The sequence below is a fragment of the Megascapheus bottae genome, chromosome 14 (assembly GCF_031878675.1).
Source record: "Megascapheus bottae isolate mThoBot1 chromosome 14, mThoBot2.hap1, whole genome shotgun sequence".
NCBI lineage: Eukaryota > Metazoa > Chordata > Mammalia > Rodentia > Geomyidae > Megascapheus > Megascapheus bottae.
In genome coordinates, this window is record NC_143522.1 from 58,418,723 (window position 1) to 58,435,169 (window position 16,447).

At 37.6% G+C, this 16,447-nt stretch overlaps 1 protein-coding gene across 3 annotated transcripts in view; it reads right to left on the reverse strand.

The window, feature by feature from the left end:
* Window positions 1-16,447, reverse strand: part of Prkd1 (protein kinase D1) — a 313,953-nt gene that overhangs the window by 131,014 nt on the left and 166,492 nt on the right. For all 3 annotated transcript variants that reach the window (XM_090345330.1, XM_090345331.1, XM_090345329.1), the window contains exon 2: window positions 12,837-12,975. In XM_090345330.1, coding sequence (XP_090201456.1) covers window positions 12,837-12,975 — 139 coding nt within the window. The remainder of the gene's footprint in view (window positions 1-12,836; window positions 12,976-16,447) is intronic.

A 16,447-nucleotide genomic window follows, 5' to 3' on the forward strand; every position in this document is an offset into this window, starting at 1 on the left:
TCCCTCTTTGCAGATGACATGATACTGTATTGAAAGAATCCTACAGACTATACTCCTAACCTCCTTGAGCTGATTCAAAACTTTGGAAGGATAGCAGGGTATAAAATTAACCCTCAAAAATCAACTGCCTTCCTCTATGCCAACTGTGAGAGGAATGAGGCAACAATCAGGAAAGCAACTCCTTTTGCAATAGCCTCAAAGGAAATAAAGTATCTAGGAATTACCTAAACTTAGAATGTAAAGGACGTTATCTCATATTGTTATAGTATCTCACTTTGTTATCTGACATATTGAATTTATTTGTATTTGGATATTTGAAACTTGATAGGGAAGGGGGGAAAACCAAGACGGGTGAGGGGTGTGGGGGGAGGGAGGGAAATGGGTACCAAGACATGTGAAAGGGTATCAATGTATGTGAATTAATGCACCTTCTATCTGGCAAATATCATGTAACCCTTTTAAAAATTACAATAAAAAAATTAAAAAAATAAATAAAAAAAAGAATGTAAAGGACCTTTTTCATGAAAACTTTAAAACCTTGAAAAAGGAAATTAAAGCAGAACTGAGGAAATGGAAAAACCTCCAATGCTCCTGGATTGGAAGAATCAACATTGTGAAAATGACAATCTTGCCAAAGGCTATCTACAAATTCAAGGCAATACCCATCAATATCCCAATGTCATTCTTTAAAGAAATAGAAGAGGCAATCCAAAATTTCATATGGAATAATAAAAGACCCCGGATAGCAAAAACACTTCTTAGCAGAAAGAACAGCGCAGGAGGAATTTTAATACCAAACTTTAGACTCTATTACAGAGCTATAATTTTCAAAACAGCTTGGTACTGGCACAAGAACAGGCCTGAAGACCAATGGAATAGAATTGAGGACCCAGATATTAAACCACAGACATATGGCCACCTAATCTTTGACAAGAGAGCCAAAAAAAAATAGATTGGAAGAATGACAGCCTCTTCAACAAGTGGTGCTGGCAGAACTGGTTAAGCACCTACAGAAACCTAAACTTGGATCTTTCTTTGTCACCCTGTACTAGAATTAACTCCAAATGGATCAAAGACCTGGAGGTAAAAGCCGACACACTGAAAACTTTACAAGAAGGAATAGGAGATACACTAGGCCTCCTTGGCACAGGTCGAAACTTTCTTAATAAGGACCAAAAATCATAACAAATCAGAGAAAGGCTGGATAAGTGGGACTGCATTAAATTGCAGAGCTTTTGTATGACAAAGGACATAGCTAGTAAACTAATTCGGAAGCCTACAGAGTGGGAGAAAATCTTCACCAACCATACAACAGAAAAAGACCTCATATCTAAAATATATCAACAGCTCAAAAAATTGAATCAATCCAAAAGTAATCTCCAAAGTAACAACCATCCCATTAAAAGATGGGCCAAAGACTTAAAGAGAGTCTTCTCTGAAGAAGAAACAAAAATGGCCTATAGACACATGAAGAAATGCTCAACATCTCTAGTCATAAAAGAAATGCAAATCAAAACAACTCTAAGATTCCACCTCACTCCAGTTAGAATGGCCAGGATCAAGAAAACTAATAACAGCAGATGCTGGAGGGGATGTGGCCAGGAGGGATCACTACTACACCACTGGTGGGAGTGCAAACTCATTCAACCACTATGGAAAGCAGTATAGCAGTACCTCAAAAGGTTAAACATAGAGCTCCCTTATGACCCAGCAATTCCACTACTTGGCATTTACCCACTTGTCAAGAAACAAGGACATACTAAATCCACTCGCACAACCATGTTCGTTGTAGCACTATTTACCATAGCAAAGATATGGAACCAACCTAGATGTCCCTCAGTTGATGAATAGATCAACAAGATGTGGTATTTGTACACAATGGAATTCTATGCTGCTGTCAGAAAGAATGACATCACCCCATTTGTTAGGAAATGGAAAGACTTAGAAAAGATCATATTAAGTAAGCCAGATTCAAAGGAACTTAGGCTCAATGGTTTCCCTCATTTGTCATAATCAGTAGAAACCTTGGGCTCTCCTAGAAGAGATTTGCAATAGAGCAAAACCTTGATACAGAAGGCCATATAGTATGACACTAATTGAAAGGACCTCTAAGATATAGAAACAAAAGCCATATAATGAATGATTGTTGTCCTTAAGGTACTATGTTATCTCTCAGCTCTTTTGCTGTCCCTTGGTTATCTCATATTGTTACAGTATCTCACTTTGTTACCTGATATATTGGATATATTTGTATTTGGTTATTTGAAATTTTATAGGGAAGGGGGGAAAACAAAATGAGGGGTGGGGGTGGGGGGGAGGGAAATGGGGACCAAGACATGTGAAAGGGTATCAATGTATGGGAATTAATACACCATCTATCTGGCAAATATCATGTAACCCTTCTATTAATTACAATAAAAATATAAAAATAAATAAATAAACCCTATTCAGAAAACAATGACAGATTTTAAAAAAGGAACCATGGAGAAACTGAAGGCTGTAACACATTACAAAGAATTCATACAATAAAAGAAATACAGTTTTGCTATGTATCATCGTTAGAAGTAGTAACAAATTCAAATTTGAGAACTTGAGGCCAAAACAAAAACAAAACGTAGTTGGTTTAAATGATAGCAGTCACAAATGTAGAAATAATTTTGGCCCAGTGATGATAGATCATGTCTATAATTTTAACTACTCAGTTACTCAGGATGCTGAGACAGTCTGTCAATTGCAATTCAAAGATAGACCAAACACACTTAACCAATCGCCCAGAAACAAGGACATACTAAATCCACTAGCACTATGATGTTCACTGCAACACTATTTACCATAGCAAAGATATGGAACCAACCCAGATGCCCCTCAGTTGATGAATGGATCAACAAGATGTAGTATTTATACACAATGTAATTCTATACTGATGTCAGAAAGAACAATATCACCCCATTTGTAAGGAAATGGAAAGACTTAGAAAAAATCATATTAAGTGAAGACACACTCACAGGAACATAGGCTCAATGGGTTCCCACATTTGTCCTAATCAGTAGAAACCTTGGGCTTTCCTAGCAGTGGTTTACAATAGAACAAAACCTAGATACATAAGGCCATATAGTATGACGCTAAATGAAAGGACCTCCAGGATCGAGAAACAAAAGCTATATAATGAGTGATTATTGTTCTTAATGTACTATGTTATCTCTCTCTTTTGCTGTCTCTTGGTTATCTCATATGGTTACAGTATTTCACCTTGTTATCTGATTTATTGTATATGTGCGTATTTGGTTTTTTGAAATCTGATAGGGAAGGGGTGAAAACAAGACGATGGGCAGGGGTGGGAGGAAAGAAATGGGGACCAAGACATGAGAAAGGGTATCAATGTTTGTGAAGTAATGCACCTTCTATCTGGTGAATATAATGTAACTCTTCTATTAATTACAATAAAAATATATCCAAAAAAAAGAAGAAAAGATAGCCCAGGCAGAAAAGTCTGTGAGACTTTTAGCTCCACTTAACCACCAAAAAGCTACCAGTGGAGGTATGGCTCAAGGTATGGCCTTGAGGAAAAAAAGTCAGTGAGAGTACATGCCAAAGTAAGGAGTTCAAGCCACAGAACTAGCAGAAGAACAACAGCAACAAAAATCCCTCCCCCTAAAACCCCAAGAAGCTATGCTAAAGAAATCATGGGGTGGTACAATGAATAAAATCTTTCCATGGAGTTTATGCAATAAATCTGTTCTCAAAAATTGTTAAGTTATTAAGAACTCCCCAAAACAACAACACAACCCTCCAAGTCCTTTGAGTCCTTAATGTGGTTAAAACTCTTATGTATGAGATTCTAGCCTAAGAAGAAAGGATTACTAATTTGGGGGATACAATGTGAACAGAGAATACATGTGTGGCTTGTATTACCCTTGTTTTCTGTTCTAGTTTATCTAAATTAATTATAATATTGTCCACAACTTGCACAGTAATGGATGAAAAGAGAAGAGATCAAGACTGTGATTTTTGAGTGGATATCCATTTGCCCGATGGTGAAGAATCAGGCCTTAGGCTAATTCTCTGTGTACAGGGGAGTTTGATATGTTCTTCATAAAAAACCATGGAATGTTCACTGCAGAGATCTATGGAAATTGAGGCTCAACTTTCCCATAGGTCTTGTCAGCTGACCCTTTGGCAAAGACAGCTGTGCTGCTGTGTGGATAAAGCCACAGGGCTCTCAAAGGGGAAGGGCAGGGAAGGGGAGGGGGCTTACTGGGAAGGGAGGAGAAGGGGCGGCAGGAGAGGTCAATCAGGATGTAATTCTAACTCCTTCCATACTTTCAAACAAAGACTGGAGTCAGAGGCCATTTTCAAAGCCACCAGAGGAACATCAGTGCACCAATGGAACTATGAGTCTCCAGAGACGAGTAACCTGACAAAGCTTGAGGGCTATGTCAAAAAGAAATAATGAGAACACATTTTAGAAAAGAAAAACAGTATGTAGGAAGTAGGAAGCAATGATTAGCTAATAATTTAAGCATTTCTCAAAATATTGACACTGATTACACGTGAGAAACCAGATTATTAGGATTCCAATAATGAATTAAGCGGTTCCTTCACTTTACAAATGTGGCCAGTGAGTTGGAGATAAAGAGATGTCTAAATATGTCACATTTGTCAGGTGTCTTATGAAATGGCTTACATTCATTCTTACAAAATTTAAGTCAACTCTATAGGAGATAGATCAAGACCCACAGAAACAAGATGATTTGCAGAATAATGTATATCAAATAAATGGCAGCTTTAAGACACACTAACGTCTTGACTGGAAATCAAACTGAAGTTGTGTGTAGTTAAACCATGTCAAAAATAAGATACATATTTCTGAGCTAATACAGACATTTATAACAGTACCTGAAATGCTCAATGTCTTTATGCCATCATCACAATGATCCCAGAATTGTTTCTGAAAGAACACCAGGGAGAAACATTTCACTTACTCAAATTGAAACCACAGAGATGCATAATGTAGATACGAACAAAGTCTTCACAGTACTGGTCCTCTGGGGTTTGTCGTATTTTCCATATGACATGGAGAGAATGTTCCCTGTGCCTTGGCATACAGAAAAGCTTTGGAGGAAATGCAATACTACTGTGTCATATCTCCATAAGAGGCAAGGGAGCCTTCCAAGTGCTACATGGAGACTGAGTCACAAGTTGAAACAGTGAGAAGTCAATATAAGCATTCCAGCCTGTGTCCTGTCTGCTTTCTCATTTCCATAAAATGATTTAGTGCAAGGTGAAGAAACCAAAACCAAGCATACTTGAAAGAGTAATTAACATTGTTGATAAAGAGGAGAAGTCACACTGACAAAAAAAAAATCACGAGTACAGAGCCCCTCCAGTTTTATTTTTGCACACAGGACATAAGTCATTCCCTAGCTCAGAGTATTCATGTTGAATACACTATATGCTGTTAGTAATAGTTTCTTAGGACCAGTTGCAGAAACAAGTTAGATTGAGTGTGGCAAGGATTACATTCAAATAACCCCTATGTATGTCACATCAGTTAACTGCGTCATCCTATGGTAGTACCACTGTCTTATGTCACATCATCACAAGGACTAATTCTGTCCAGTAAGACATGTAGAGAAAGACAACCGCCACATAAATCTCACTATTACAGTTATTAATTTCTTATAATTTCTACTTTATAAATTAAGCATTATCATAAGTATGTGTGATTGTAGGCCAACTATTTATGGTACCATTTATTGTTTCAAGCATCAAATGAGGGCCTCAGAAGGCATTCCCATAGACCAGAGAGAACTTTGTAAAGACATGTAATCTTACGCCTAAATTTTCCATTGTTATGAAAGCAAACACACAGATGATTTGTAACTATTGTTGGACAGCAATGGGCATCATTTAGACCAGGGCACTTAGATGTCTAAACACAACTAAAAAAATTACGTCTTAAAGGCCAGATTTTCTACAACCTTAATTACCAAAGCTGTATTAAGGTTGAGGAAAAGCTGTGAATGATTTATTCTGCTCTTCTCTTTGAGATAATTGAGGTTTACACTCAGGACCTCCCTTTTGCTAAGTACTCACTGTTAGTACTGAGCCACATTTCCAGCCCTAATCTTCCTGGTTATTTTTTGAGATAGGTTCTCACTTCCTTCCTGTTTGTTAGGCTTCCTGTCTAGCTTGAACAAAACAAATGTTCCACCTTATCCAATTCTCCATTAAGAAAGTGTCTTGATAACTTTTCTCTTCAGCCTGGCTTTCAAGTGCAATCCTCTCACATTCAGTTTCCCCAAAAGCAAACATTATAAACATAAGCCACTGGTGCCTGGCTAATTCTGCCTTCTTTTTTTCCATATATTTTTTATTGTAATTAATAGAAGGGTTACAATACATTCGCCAGATGGAAGGTGCATTACTTCACATACATTGATACCCTTTCTCATGTCTTGGTTCCCATTTCCCTCCCTCCCCACCCTCACCCTCATCTTGTTTCCCCCCCTTTCCTATCCAGTTTCAAATAACCAAATAAGCATATATTCAATATATCAGATAACAAATTGAAATACTGTAACAATATGAGATAACGAAGGGACAGCAAAAGAGATGAAAGATAACATAGTACATTAAGGACAACAATCACTCATTATATGGCTTTTGTTTAAACTCAACTCTTTATCTGTCACTCAGGAAAGTTATAGTGTTGGTGATCTAACATTTCACTCTTTTCCCTCCTACTTGTATTCAAAAAGGGATGAGGAATTGCTAAGGAATGTACCAACTCTAAAACATATAGATATATACCTGGTCCAATACCATATAAATCAATAATTTACACTTTATATAAAAGAAAAGAATGGGGGCCGGGAGTTTGGCCTAGTGGTAGAGTGCTTGCCTAGCATGCACAAAGACCCGGGTTCGAGTCCTTGGTACCACATATGTAGCAAAAAAGCCAGAAGTGGTGCTGTGGCTCAAGTGGTAGAGCCCTAGCCTTGAGAAAATCCAGGGACAGTGCTCAGGCCCTGAGCCCAAGCCCAGGACTGGCCAAAAATAAATAAATAAATAAAATAAAAGAAAGGAATGCTTTCCTAGAATGTTGTTATATTTTTCTGACTTAGAAGTTATGGTATTGAATCTTCATATTCACCAGGATTGTGAAATGGCAGGGTCCTGAATAAGCAATATAACTATTATTTTATTTTATCTTGGACATTATCCCTTTCCAAACCTTTTTCTTAACCTAACTATTGTTTCAGTAGATATGTTAAATGTTGATATTCTTTTATTAGAAGAATGCTAATGATGGGGTAATTGAAATAGTATCAACATATCTTGAAGCTTTTTGCTGTCTTTTATTCTTATAAACATTATTCTGTAAATAGAAATTTGCCTTGCTGCAACAAGTATTCCAGAAGACTTCTGTTTACTGGTCCCAGATGAAGAGGTGAATTGCAGTGCATGTAGTATGAACCTGGTTGATCTCTTAGATCTACGCTTCAGCACCATCCTATTCTTCAAGATGTAGGCAATTAATGTGATTTTACCGGAAGTAAAGGAAGGGAAGATTCAACATTTAGATTTTCCACTTCAATTTTATAATCCATTTTGCACAATTCTTGTCTAGTCTTCAGTGAACCACCTAAACGTTGCTCATACAGGCAAACACAATCATGAACCAAATTACAAACAAAAAGAAAAAGAATTGAGTCATGTAAATATAGTCCTGTTATTCATTTGTTATGCTATGGCTGAAATATCAGATAAATTCCATGAATTTTCAGTTTAGTACCATGACCTGACCTTGACTTTGGATTCACTAAGAAAAATTTTCATTTGTAGGGTTTTCTTAATTTAAGTATTGTTAAGCTTTTGCTTAACAGACAAAAGGGATTGGTCAGTTGTGGAAATATGTTTGATGAGAATCTTCTGTAATATTACTATTATTATTTTGCATATCCAACCTTTGAGTAACCAATCTGAACAATCACTTCCTCTTCTAATTCTCATGAACAATGATCTTCAAAAGAAAATGAGAGAAAAACAATTAGCAGATTAGCCAGGAACAACCAGTTTATATTTTAACTCCCAAAGAAGCTAAGAAATGATAGAATATTGCAATGAAAAAGAGGGAGAGAGAGAGGAGAAGTAAAAAAAAAAAAAGAGAGATAGCAAAATGCGGGCCGGGAATATAGCCTAATGTTAGAGTGCTTGCCTAACATGCACAAAGCCCCAGGTTTGATTCCTTGGTACCACATACACATTAAAAAGCTAGAAGTGGTTCTGTGGCTCAAGTGGTAGAGCACTAAGCCTTGAGGAAAAAGCAAAAACAAAGACAGTGCCCAGGCCCTGAGTTCAAGCGTCAGGACTGGCAAAAAAAAAAAAAGAAGAAGAAAAAAGAAAAAGAAAAGTAAAAGAAAAAAAGAAAAGAAGATATAGCAAAATAAAATTCCTAATGCTATCTGAAGACACAAAGTAAACATTTTAGGCTTCCAAAAAATATTTTGCCTAGTTTTTCTCTCATTTTTCTGCAGTCCTTTGTCAGATTGCTCGAGTTCCTATTGCTGAAACATTAAATAGAAAAAGAAACCAAATTACACTTATGTCAAATTGCAATGTAAAGTTCACTTTGTGATAAGAAATAAAAGAAAATTCCTGGAAGCATTCTCCAAGAGGAAATTCCCCACAGCTTACGTCCTGATCTTACTAAGCTGCCGTGGTCCACAGGAAGGAGATAGAAGCCCAGTGTTTTGCTGCCTTGCCCTTGCCCACTGTGGTTTGGATGAAGGTGACCATTGGACTCACCCCCAGGGACCGTCACATGAATCAGGCAGCCCTACTTCTCCACAGGGTTGGGAAGAATAGTCTCATGTGCATGCACATGCTCACCTTAGGAAGAAGCATTTGCCTTATCACACATTATAATCAGTGCAATGCTGTTCACTTCACAGATGAGAATTTCTTATTCTTGGTCATATAAACAAATACAAAAAAGACCAACTTCAGCCCTAGAAATATTTAGTATTGAAAGCTACTCAGGAGGCTAAAAAAGCCAGCTCAGGCAAGAGAGTATGTGTGAGACTCTTATCTCCAATTAGCTACCAAAAAGCTGAAAGTAGAGCTGTGGTTCAAGTGACAGAGCACTAACCTTGAGCATAAGAGCTCAAGGACAGCATCTAGGCCCTGAATTCAAGCCCCAGAACTGATATAAAAATTAGTATTATATTATTAGTACTATATATAGAAATACTTTAAAAGAAAATTAATTCAAATTTTGCACACACAGTGATTCTACTGGCTAGCCATTAGTCAGTCAGTAAACTCATACATGTTTATTGAGACTCTCCTATCTATTATTTTAAAAAAATGATGAGAACAAAATTGCTGAATAACAAAGACTGGTAAAAGATTTGTATTGAGCCAAACAGGCAGGGAATATACTTAGCAGTCAGTCACTTGTGGTTCCAGAACAGAAATGCCAAAGTGGGTAGTAAAGTAACTCAGATTACAGACACAAAGGCCATGGTAGGGTATAAGAGGCTACAAGTTCACTGAGACTGCATCAAAGTGATATAAGACATACATAAATGGACCATATGCCAGGAGAAGGAATAGGAAATGAATAGAAAATGCAGTAAAATGGTAGAGCAGACATGTGTACCTGGCAGCAACAGGAAAGATAAGCAGACTGCAGTTAGAGAAAGAGTGCCACCAATTAAAGATCTTGAGCTAAGAGTATTGACTTGAATTCAAACAGCACAATGTAATATGATAAAGAGAAACAAATAAATAAGTCAGAACTCACTACACTGGAGGGAAGACGCTACAGAAAAGAAGCCAAACCACAACATTTGGAGATGGGAAGAAAGTTCCTTTCATTTAATTTCTTAACCTCAAGTGGAAGAAAACAACACACAAAGCCTCTTGGATACAGGGGAATCAAACATTATCTTCAGCAAGCCAGGATGCAAGCAAAACATGAAAACAGGGAGGAAGAAAAAAATATATATATACATATATATACATATACATGTATATATATGTATATATATATATGTATATCAGACATTTGTCCACAATTTAAGCCCCCAAATTAGTCTGGAAAACCGTAGTGCTAGGATATTCAAGCCTAAAATCCCAGCACTCAGGAGGCTGAGGAAGGAAGATTGTGAGTTTTAGGCCAGTATGAAATTCACAGGGAGACCCTATTCTCAATAAATAAGTAAATAAACTCAAAAATAAAACCACAAGTGGAAGATATACAATAGTAATGGGCATAGAGGGGAAAACAACATTTTAAAGTTATAATTAACTTCTATTGAGTAAATCACAAAATGAATAAGCATTACTGGGGGATAAACTAGGAAAACAGTGCTGTTCATGATACACATGTAAGTGCAAGCAAATCGATCTATCATCTATTCATCATCTACCCTATCTATCTAAACAAACACCTGTGTATATACACTTGCCTATATATATATATATATATCACAATAAACTTATAAAACTGAGTAACTTAAAGCTTCAGTGACACTGGAAGAGTGGGATACTATGGTTCTTACTTACAACTTACCAGGTACAATATGGCTCCTTTTGGATACCCAGAAAATAGCTTGCAAGAACAAGAGAGACTTTCTGAAGTCTTATACTTGAGGGAATGAGTGAAAGAAGGCACTATTTTTTACATGCCCTGTCAGGAACTGTGGACAAGAAGACAGAAAAGTAGAACCTAAATGGGGTGAATGGAGAGGAAGAGGAATAAAAACACAGGGGGTTTCTTCATTGGTAAAGGAAGGAGGGAAAAACAAAAAGGGATTCTACATGTGGTGGAGAGACCCCAGAGTTACATCAGTCTCCACCTGGGAAAAACAGGAAGGGCTCACTGGTGATGGTTTCAAATGCAAATAAGCAGCCTTCCCCATCTCCAGAGAAATACATTCCACACAGGTTGCCTTTAATCTCTCTATTACTATTATTTAAGTGTTTGATTACAAAAGTAAAAATGGTAAAAAAAATTAAAATTAGAAATACAATTTACAAAATCTGAATATATTCCTGGACAGTGCCACAGGGAAAACACACTCAAAAAAACAGATTATGCTACTTGCAAAATAGTCTCATTATGAGTTTACTGTGAATTATGATGAAACTAGATCCAATGGCCAGTTTCCCTAAATAATTTATGTCAGGCAACCCCTAGTATTCAGAAAGAAGAAACATAGAAAATGGCATGTCTAGTCACCAGTTTTGACAGTCCTGATGAGGTAAGAAAGTGTCCAAAGAACTAGGAAAGGGGAGACTATCAAATCAAGTGAATCCAGGCAAGGTGGTCCACACCTGAAAATCCCAACTACTGAGAAAACAAAGGATTCAAGGCTAACCTGGAAAATGTTAGTGAGATTCCATTTCTACAACAAACAAAAAAATCTTTTAAACTGAGCTGAGTATACAGTTCAAGTGGTAAAATGCTCATCTGGCATGTAGAGCGCACTAGGTTCAGTCTCCAAAACTTGCAAAAACAATCACAACAAAAAGAACATTACCAGAGCTTTTGTTGTTTTGGTTTTGTTTATTTGACAACTGGTTAGCCCTATAAACAACAGGAAAATGATGACTTTTATGAAACAAAAAAGTTGTTTCATAACATCTAGCTACATAATGAGAATGGGCAATCCCGGGCTGCCTACAATGACAGCCATACAGCTAAAAAGTGAACAGGGCAAAATAAAAGCTAAATAAACAAAATGGGAACACCAAATACTAATCACTGTTCACTCAGGACCTGGATTCTGTAAGTGGAAGAACATGAAGAAAAACCAGTGGCATTCACCTGATAGTGTCTTTCTAATGAGCACAAATCCCTGAGTTTAAATCTCAGTCCAGCCCAAACCAAACAAAACAAGATCAATAAATAAAAAGAAACAAAGGAAAATGAGAAAACAAGGTCCAGTATCTTTGAAGAGAATCAAGTTCCTTTATTCAAGGACACAGCAAGCAACAAAGGCCACAAGGGAGAAGCTACCAAGGTCAACTGAGTTTCTCAGAAATGACTGTAGTAAAAACAACAATAGTCTAAACACACTCATGATCAATTGGACAACTATCTCTGTTAGGGTCCCTTCAGCAGCTGTTCTAATTGCTGTACTATTTTTGCTGCTATTTGAATCTAAGTATACCTTTTCTTTTGGTGTTGATAGGCGCAGTCATATTTCTAACTTCCCAAGGAATGTAAATGTGGACCAAAGGAAACACAGCCGTTCTCAGGGCTGAGTTGACCCGCTTCTCCTGACATGACCTGACTTCATCAAACACCTGAGCATTTGGCTTTTTCTTTGGTCTTGGCTTATTTCAGAGCTACTGGACTTTGGCTCCCGTAAGTCAGTGTTTTCTTAGTCTTACTGTTATTTCTTGGATTCCAGGCAACTCAGTACATTTAGAGCAGTGACAGACGCCTTTAGTGTCACTGGTTTCAAACTTTGTGTTTGTTCTGCTATCCATGCCATTTCTGAAGTGCTGAGTGAAATTGTAGTGAGGGGATAAGGTGTGTGTGTGTGTGTGTGTGTGTGTGTGTGTGTGTGTGTGTGTGTGTGTGTGTGTGTGTGTGTGTGTGGCTGGGATGAAACATAACATTAGGAGACGTGATTGGGGCAATACTAAGTATGATAAAATGCCTTCTCTTCCAAAGTAATTTTGAAATTCTCTTCCAAAATAATTTTGAAACTTCATGTAGACAGAGCTACACTTAGACCTATTATTTTTTCCTATGCTCTCCTAATAACCTGTGCCTAAGTATTATCTGAATGAACAAGAGGATAAACAAATCATACCTGACAAGACCACTTCAATCAGGTCTCCTTCCTGAATATCACCAGCTGTCTTCACCAGCTGCAAGATGTTTTCGGAGGTAGGGTCATGGCGAAAAAGAAGGATTTTATCATACATTCCATAGAAACCACATTCAGGGAACTGCAAATACAAACATCACAGTAGTATAAACATCACAACCTTTCTGGATATTTTGTTTTAAAATCCAAATAAAATAAGGTCAACATACAAATACAAGCTAATGGTCAAAGTTTAACATAGATATTCACATGTATAAAAAAAAGAGTTCATATTGACCAGACTCCATTAAGAAGGAAAACAAAACTATATTCTAAGGGCCATAACGACCAAATAGTCCTCTCATTCACAAAGAAACAGAATATGAACTAAGATTCAAAATGTTTCTTTTGTTAGCAAGATAGTTGAAATAAATGGGAAGAAATAGGCATTTCTCCAGGCTACAGTAAGCAATGGCGTAAAAATGGGCATGGGTTTATTATCACCCTATAATAGATGTCTGTAAAAGCAATAATCGTGGTCTGTTTGAACCTATTCAAAAATAAGACGAGGCTCAATAAATTGAATGGCATATTGGGTGGGAAAAAGTGAGCAACAGCAGTTATCTAGATCTATGACTAAGGGCTGGGAAAGAACCCAAAGAGACCATCCAAGTCTCCCTCTGGTGTTGCTTTGACTAATACCATTTCCTTTGCCTGCAGTCTCTACTGTCTGCCCCAGAAGAAGTGTAGAAGGTCCATTTGGCCACACTCTTAACAAATTTCACTAGAGCAAACCAAACCTACCTGAATCTGTTATATAAAAAGGGGGAAGGAATGACTTTTTTGTTTTTTTTTGTGGGTCTTAGGGCTTGAACTCTGGGCCTGGGCGTTGTCACTGAGCTCTTCAGTTCAAGGCCACTATCCTACCCCTGAGCCACAGCCCCATTTCCCATGTTTTTAGTGATTAATTGGAGATAAAGAATCTCATGGACACCAAGATCAAGAAATTGAGTATCAACAGATACTGGAGGGGATGCAACCAGGAGGGATCACTACTACATTGTTGGTGGGAGTGCAAACTCATTCAACCACTATGGAGAGCAGTATGGCAGTTCCTCAAAAAACTATTTACCATAGGAAAGATATGGAACCAACCCAGATGCCCCTCAGTTGGTGAGTGGATCAACAAGATGTGGTATTTATACACGATGGAATTCTATGCTGCTGTCAGAAAGAACGATATCACCCAATTTGTAAGGAAATGGAAAGACTTAGAAAAAAATCATATTAAGTGAAGACACACTCAAAGGAACATAGGCTCAATGGTTTCCCTCATTTGTCGTAATCAGTAGAAACCTTGGGCTCTCCTAGCAGAGATTTACAATAGAGCAAAACCTAGATACATAAGGCCATATAGTATGATGCTAAATGAAAGGACCTCCAGGATAGAGAAACAAAAGCCATATAATGAGTGATTGTTGTCCTTTATGTGCTATGTTATTTCTCATTTCTTTTGCTATCTCTTGGTTATCTCATATTGTTACAGTATTTCACCTTGTTATCTGATATATGCGTATTTGGTTATTTGAAATTGGATAGGGAAGGAGGAAAACAAGATGAGGGGCAGCGGTGGGGGGATGGAAATGGGGACCAAGACATGAGAAAGGTTACCAATGTTTGTGAAGCAATGCAACTTCTATCTGGTGAGTATAATGTAACACTTCATATAAAAACCCTTTTCATATAAAAAATATATGAAAAAACGAATCTCATGGACTTTAATGCCCAGGCTGGCTTTGAAGCAGGATCCTCAGATCTCAGCGTCCTGAGTAGTTAGAATTACAGGCGTGAGCCACCGTAATGGCTTGGTTCTTCTTGTATATGGTTTTCTCCCTTAATTACTGAGGATAGTTAACTTGTATAAAAAGATATCCTTCACATAATAAAACAGATCCTGTCTTCCTTGATCCTGAAGCTGGTGATGGGCCTGACACCTCCTTCAATACATGTGGACTTTCTTCCACTGTCAGGCTCAAATGTACATTATCTCATATCTTCTAATGATAAGTCCAACATGTTGAAAATTCCCCTTTCCTTATCTTATTCATAAAATTAAGTTACATTCATGAAAGTGATTTGTATCAATTAAAAATATACTCAGAATATTTTCTTCCTCCTAAGTGTCTGGTGCAGACGACGAGGCTGAAAACTACTTCTGTATGTCACTTGGTAAAGCTGACTTTCCTAAAATAAGTACAACAGCTGAAATGATATCACTGCTTCCTCTGTGCTAAATAAAAGGGAAAAAAAGTAAGGACTTGGGGGCAAGTTTCAACTAGTAGAATGCTTGCCCAGCAATCTGTCCTGAGTTCAAACATCAGAACAAAAGAAAGGGAGGAATAGGGAGAGGATAAGTGAGAGGGAGAAGGGATGATAATGGATGTAAGTGCATATGTCAATGAGTTTTGATGATCGACATGCATGCAGGCAACAGCACAATGAGTCTATGAGACATTTTCATCAACACCAAAAGCATGATTATAATTGATGCTGCCCCCCATCTACTTTATCATCATAGGTTCGTTTGTCAGCTGGGGAATTTCATAAAAATAAAACCATACAGTATATTTCATGTACTGATTTCCAGCTGGCTTATTTTGTTCATTGTTTTGATATTCATTCAGGCATACATTCTATAGCAGTATTACTATTAGTATTTCATTTAATGGATTACCACATGATTTTCCATTCGCCCAAAAATGCACACCTGCTTTTATTCTGGAATTGTGGCTAATTGAAATAAAATTTGGGCAGGTGTCACTGGCTCAAACCTGTAGTCTCAACTACTTGGCACAAGCCCAATCCCAGGCATAAACGTTACAAGAACCCCTCACAATTCATAGATAGGTACCGTGGTGCCTATCTACTAATACAAGCTATGGAAAAGAATGATATTTGGAAGGATCATAGTACCAGGCCAAACAAACACCCTTAAGACTCAATCTCCACAGACAGGAACTGGACATAATGACATTTGCCTGCGATCCAAGCAAAAACAGCAAACATAAAAATAGGCTGATAGGGGCGGGGAGTTTGGCCTAGTGGTAAAGCTTGCCTAGCATGCAGGAAGACATGGGTTCGATTCCTCAGTACCACATACATAGGGGAAAAAAAAGCTGGAAGTGGTACTGAGGCTCAAGTGGTAGAATTCTAGTCTTGAGAAAATCCAAGGACAGTGATCGTGCTCTGAGTGAAGCCCAGGACTGGCTAAATAAATAAATAAGGCAGATAGTAGCTCAGCCACTGGAGGTGTCTCAAGACTGCTAGCCTAGTAAACATGAAGCCTTAAGTTCAGACCTAGAATCATCCCAAAGAAGGAGGGAAGGAGGGAGGGAGAGAGGGAGGGAAGGAGGAAAAAAAGCAAATGGACTTAGGAACATTTTCAACAAGTGTTTTACTGGGTGTACTTATGCCCTGTGGGAAGATGCCTGCATATAAACACAGGTTTGTTCTGCATGTCAGTTCATGTTCATGTCAGTACATACTTACACTATATTTATTGCTATAGGTTCACACTAATCCTGGAGTTAAGGTAAGATAAGCTTTCCATGTTT